The 6,168-nt window shown below is 45.5% G+C and overlaps 1 protein-coding gene across 1 annotated transcript; it reads right to left on the bottom strand.

The window, feature by feature from the left end:
• Positions 1 to 1,081: 1,081 nt before the first annotated feature.
• On the bottom strand, positions 1,082 to 3,171 carry si:ch1073-228j22.2 (SPRY domain-containing SOCS box protein 2). Its single transcript, XM_056603084.1, has 3 exons — positions 2,921 to 3,171; positions 1,846 to 2,624; positions 1,082 to 1,454 (listed from the first exon to the last, which is right to left on the bottom strand). Exons 2-3 carry the CDS (start codon positions 2,570 to 2,572, stop codon positions 1,324 to 1,326), a joined length of 858 nt encoding a protein of 285 aa, XP_056459059.1. The 5' UTR covers positions 2,573 to 2,624; positions 2,921 to 3,171; the 3' UTR covers positions 1,082 to 1,323.
• Positions 3,172 to 6,168: the final 2,997 nt, after the last annotated feature.

Here is a 6,168-nt window from a genome sequence, read left to right as displayed (position 1 = left end):
TTTCCCGCGGCAGAGTAGCGAAGTCACTCCCCTTCCGGTAGAGCGCATGGGACCTATGAGATCGAAAAATATGAAAGGGTTTCAATGGAGAGAAAGTAATTATTTTCTGGTCCCAGTCTTTATATGCCCTGGAATAAACATATGTTGTTTGTGGATTTAAATGATAATTTTTCATGCCAAGAGTTTGACTGTTTATTATGCAATTGTTCAATTAAAGGCTGTAGAGAAAACAAAATGAGAAAGACTACATGTCTCGTATGTGCCGTCACGCTCCCCGCGACTGGCGTGGACAAGATCAACCTGAAACACTACACATTCCCCGATTATAATGGTTTGCACCTCATTCGATGCTTTTATCCTCCCCTTGGAAAAAACCTAACATTATCAGACTTCACGAACATTTTTAGTTTTTTTTGCATGAAAAATTTTCATTTAAATCCACAAACAACATATCAGCAATCTGGGGCATATAAAGACTGGGACCAGAAAATAAATATTTTCTCTCCATTGGATCCCATTCATATTTTTCGATCTCATAGGTCCCATGGTCTCTACCGGAAAGGGGCGTGACTTCCCCACTCTATTGGCCTCCTCATCCAGATATCGTGTGACGTCGGGTAGCAGGCTTTGCATAATGTTCAAAATAACACACACACACACGGCATTGGTCTTAAAAGAGCATGTCAACCATTTATAATCTTATTATGTTTAAATCTATGGCTCAAACCTTTTTTTGGTACAGGCTATGGGTTAATGTCTAGTATATTACACATTGTTCAGGTTATTCACAGCGTGAATTGGCCTACATATTTATTTCTATAGTCTTTATGTGCAGAAAACCACTCATCTATTTCCTCCTACTCTTGTCTTTGCGTTAAATAAGGAAAATAACATCAACATAGGTCAAACCAAACACCATTACAATGGAAAGGTTCTTTATTTAGAATTAATAAATGGATACACATTGTAAAAAAAACAGTATTTACAGCAAGTAACATATTTTATATTTTTTTATACGTCCGTTTTTACAAGAGAATTATACAAAAAATAAACATGTAAAAACACTATCAAACCATTAATCATTGATTGATTCATTATCCCATAAAAGTAGCATATAAATAGTACTAGTTCAAATACCTCAGTAGTGTACATTTTCAGCTAAGGCCTATGTTTGTGTGTTCCATTGTATTCAGTTGTTTTATGAAAGTTTGTGTGTGTGTGTGTGTGTGTGTGTGTGTGTGTGTGTGTGTGTGTGTGTGTGTGTGTGTGTGTGTGTGTGTGTGTGTGTGTGTGTGTGTGTGTGTGTGTGTGTGTGTGTGCAGGCTATTGGTTTGGAAGCAGGTATTGCTGGAGAACAAGGGGAATGGGCAGTGTGTTTGTGAGATTCTTCCTCTGTGGTCCCAGAGAGCGTTGGATGGTCAGACTGCATAGAGCCATCAGGGCGGGGGGGTCGCCTAGATAGAGGGAAGAACAAGCCAGAAGATAAGCCAACAACAATGCACTTGATTAGCCAGTAGCAGGTGTACTATAGTGTCTAGTAGACATCATGTACCACTGTCTACATGATGCGGGAGATATGTATGACTTATAGGCCTAGCTCTGATCTATGACCCCTACGACCAACAGAACAGCTCTCTTTCCCTCTTTATACCGAGGCATCATCGCAGGATCAGGCAACAACAACAAGTATGGATCTGCCTTTTTTATGTATTAGGGAATGAGATGTGGACTAAAGCGACACCTGTGTTTGTCCATTGTATAAACTCTTTGTAAAGGGTCTATTTTACATTTCTTTGCGGCATGTACTTATGCCTCAATACTATATATATACAATATATAACTCACTAGTGGCACCGTTGAGGTAGCGCAGTCGTATGGAGGCTCCGCCCCTCACACTGCTAACCGCAGGGAACAGCTCCACCCCGTGAGGGAGGTCCTCGAACGCCACGCCGAAGAAGCTCTCCTCCACCATGTAGGCCAGTGTCCCTGCGTCGGCATCCAGCACCAGCAGAACGCGCTCTGGTATCTCCACGGCTGACCCTGGGGTCTTCAAACCAATCTCTAGCCCTCCCGCTACCACACCCTGAGTGGTTGAGTGGATCGCTGGATACCTCCCCAGAGACTGAGCCCCATGCCAGAGCTGGTTGGTTCCCAGCTCCCAGCCCCAGGACTGGGGGCCCCCACCCAGCAGGGTTCTGTACCCCGACGCCTGCAGAGGGCAGTTAGCGCAGGAGACACCGATGACTGCGTGGCTCCCCCTGTGAGCAGGACTCCACAGCACCTCCCAGACGTGCAGCCCAGAGCTCACCCCCTCCGCAGCCCTCACCCCGTCACTGCTCTGCTCCACAGGCGTGCGGGTCACTTCGTCCCGACAGGGAGACAACAGGAAGTGAGGGGAGCAGTGAGAGGTGCTCCAGTGTGATCGCGTGTCCCCTGAACCAATGGGAGAAGAGTGCAGCATGACTGACAGGCGAGAGGAGGTTGGGACCGCCAGTGTTTCTAAGGCTGATGAAGAGGAGGTGGGGCCATCGCCTGTCATCTCTGACATCCATACCGATAGTAGGAGACCCATGAGTGACAGTTCCACGCAGTTCTTAATACATGATGGTCCCTGACGCTCAGAACTGTGGAATAAGAAAAACATAACAGTTACCTTTTAGGGGAAGACATTGAGATATTGTTTGCATAAAACTGAAAAGAAGTAGAATAAAGGGGAATACGAGGCAAGTAAAGCAGTTAGTAGACTATAGCAGACAAAAATATGAATACTCAATACTAATAACCCATTAATAGTAATGAACCTTAGAACCTGCATAATAATCAAAATAATAACATCCAATAATCCTCTATCATTATCATGTACACTTCCTGGTGAGAGACAGAGGTTTGCAATAAAAACGATCTAGGCTACTGTCGTTACCTTTTAGTTTTAAGACGTTATTTATCCTAAAATGACCAAGCAGTCGGTTCTGTAGCTCCTCTGGTCGAGTGGATTACCGTAATTCCATTGCAGCCTTTTATAAGAGAGTTTATCAACCGTTTTTTTATCGCTGCTCTGTATCGTAATCGCATCATGGGTCCAGTGAACAGCCCAGTCCTGCAGCCAGAGGATGCCAAGAGGACCAACGTTGCCAAGGACATATGATATCTGGACGACGTCATGTGTTATTATACGATGGATATTTAAAAACAAAGGTCGGATAAATATTCACGTAAAAAAAAAGCCTATTGGAGGAATACAGCTAATTCTACGACGCTATACCGGCATGCAGCAACCACTATTCCATGTAGAAGAGTATTTGTGTCCACATCTACCTCGTTCTGTAGTGAATATACACATACACCGCAAAAAAAACAAAAACGATCAAACTAGGACTTTTAATTGCAAGAAATAAAAAAATAAAATAAAACCAAGACCGACTCATTATTCTTGATGGCGCACGCGCACAACAGTGAGGAGAAGATGGAAAGCGCGAGCCTCTTCCGTACCCTGACGTGACGTCTTCAGACAGCTTACACCAATCAGAGGTCACTACATTTAAAGGTCCCATGGCATGCTACTTTATGGATGCTTTAAAGATTAACTGAACTGAAATTTGAAGTTTAGTTGATATAACAGATGTGTTGTCTGCCTTCTCATTGGAACAATAACTAAAAAGGGCTGAACTTGCTAAAAGGGTAAAAAATTGTGAAAGGGGTAAAATTGTGAAAGGGCGCCGCCATTTTGGATTTCAACAATCAGCTACGTCACTGGCATGGTAACCTACTCCTACTCTGTGGCTCTAGCAGCCATAGCAGGTAATGAGTCAGGCTCTGAGGCTTGCTGAAATGGCTACGGAAAAGCAAACAACCAGGGCTACAGGAGAATCATCTTATTGCATTGCCCCTGGCTGCACTAATGAATTATATAGGGCCAAGGCAGCTGGGGTAATCATACATTTCCACAGGCTACCTTTGAATAGGAAACCAGCCCTTACTACATGGCTGTCAGCCTTAAAACTGACTAACCCTCCGATGTCAATCAGCCCCTGTTATGTCAATCTCCACAAGCTAGCACTCCGACCGACCATAAAGTGTATAAACTATTACTCCGAACATCACAGATCTGTTTCCAAGCTGCTAATTAAACCACGGCGGGTCTGTAAACAGAAGTTCCACAAATGTCCCTTTCTGCACCCTGTTGTTCGCCGACTAGCCTATTGCTGATGCAGAGGGAGTTAAACTCGAAGAAGTAGTTTCCTAGTAAGATGTATCTGTGCAATATGAATATCCATCTGTGCAATATCCATCAACATCCACCAGAAAGTAAACCTCCAACATCCACCTAAAGTAGACGTGACACTCGTGAATCCGCCTCGCATCTATGCTCATCCGCGGTTGTATCTCCCAAAGTGCATCTAACATGTATTTCAGATCCCGTCCAGCCGGAGCCGATTTTTTTGTGAAACCATGTCTTTAATAACAATGTTATAGGCAGATAATAAACCATGTTCTTTAATAGGTCCATGGTCCCAGGGTGGTTTCAAATAAAACCGGACCTATGCGGTTTCGTGTTAGGATTCGTGTGGACGCCTGACGCGACGTAAGAGTTGCATTGAAAGTTACAGGTTTTTTTTAAATTATTTTTGTAGCTTTAAATACAGCCCCTTGGTCAATTTAATTACTAACTGTAAATTAAAAAGTATTTCTACTCAATCTAAAAGGTTCAACAACTAATATCTCCTCCTCGACTTGAATGTTTTTACACAGCGCGCAGGCTGGATGCCCGCAGGCTTGATGCCCGCAGGCTTGATGCGCTCCACTTATTTTTGTGGAGAACCAGCGCCTTGAACATGTAGGTAGGCCTACTACAGCGTTTGTACAGCTCGTTGCGTTTCCGCAATGAGTCCATCTTTACGGAGATATTCCTGAAACGCATCAAAGGAAAACGGAGGGGGAATGATCGTTTTCGCCTTGTTACTTGGTTGCTATTTATGGGGCACTCCAGTGTCTCCGTTCGGACGTCCCTTAGAGAGAGCATAGCCACTTCCAAAACCTCTCTCTCGCCGCACAGCATCCGAAATGCCCTATGCATGGTTATGCAACCTAATCCCACCATTAGATTGTCAAGGTTGACCGGGACCTCTCGGCAGCAGACCGATGGCAGTGTCCTTGCTCCGGCAGCCCCCACACGCACACCAGTCACACCCACACGATCCGAAGGTGGAGCTGGAGCCTGAAATTGATCCCTCTCCACCAGGTGGCAGTCGGACTCTTCAGGCATGTCCCTCACAGGCTATAACGCGTAACCAGCCATATTAAAATCACTATTTTCCGCCGTGGAGTGTAGAAGACGGTCGCGTGTCTGCAGCAACGACCTAGTCCTACCAGCCAGTGACGTCACCGGCGCTCTACTATGCCGCGTTTCCACTGCAGGGTGCGGAATGGATCGGATCGCAAAGGTGTGGTAGGGAGGGGGCGGTATAGCCCAGCTCAGTTCCGAGGTCGCGTTTCCACTGCCGACAGTAGGTGGTAGGCCGGATGTCGATCGCCGCGGCAGCTACGTAAACATCGTAAACAACGTCTTCCTCCCCAAGAATGCAGACGAACGTCTCCACCTCCTTGTTCGCCCAAGCAAGCTTTTTACGCGACAAGTTCATTGTAAAGAATAATACCTCGAGGCTACTGTTTGTTTGTTTTTATCCCCGCGTCACCCGGAAGTGACGATTCTGTCGACCAATCAACGGAGGGGGGGTGTAGCTAGAATTTCACGGGACCCTTTCAGGCGTCTGGTCTCGTTTTGGGTACCGCAACGGAGGAGTCCCGAGAATGGGGCCGGAACGGGTACGGCAAAGTCCGGGTCACGCCCACTTTTGGCGGTGGAAACGCGACCCGACCCGCACCTTTGCGATCCGATCCGTTCCGCACCCTGCAGTGGAAACGCGCCATTATTAAAATGTGGTTGATAGGGTTTACATGTGGTCGATAGTGTTTAAATATGGTCGCTACTGTTTATATGTGGTCGATAGTGTTTAAATGTGGTCGAGAGTGTGTAAATGTGGGCGAGAGTGTTTAAATGTGGTCGATAGTGTTTAAATGTGGTCGATAGGGTTTACATGTTGAAATGTGGTCGATAGTGTTTAATTGTGGTCGATAGTGTTTAAATGTGGTCGATAGGGTTTACATGTT

Source organism: Gadus chalcogrammus, chromosome 11, assembly GCF_026213295.1.
Source record: "Gadus chalcogrammus isolate NIFS_2021 chromosome 11, NIFS_Gcha_1.0, whole genome shotgun sequence".
NCBI classification, from domain to species: domain Eukaryota; kingdom Metazoa; phylum Chordata; class Actinopteri; order Gadiformes; family Gadidae; genus Gadus; species Gadus chalcogrammus.
Note: the sequence above shows the minus strand (reverse complement) of the source record. Positions and strands in the feature narration are given on the sequence as shown.

Coding starts and splice junctions, on each gene's coding strand:
- si:ch1073-228j22.2 (XM_056603084.1), bottom strand. CDS start 2,572: ATGGGTCTCCTACTATCGGTATGGATGTCAGAGATGACAGGCGATGGC. Junction 1,455..1,845: donor CTACCTCAACGGTGCCACTA/GTGAGTTATATA, acceptor CCCTCTATCTAG/GCGACCCCCCCGCCCTGATG.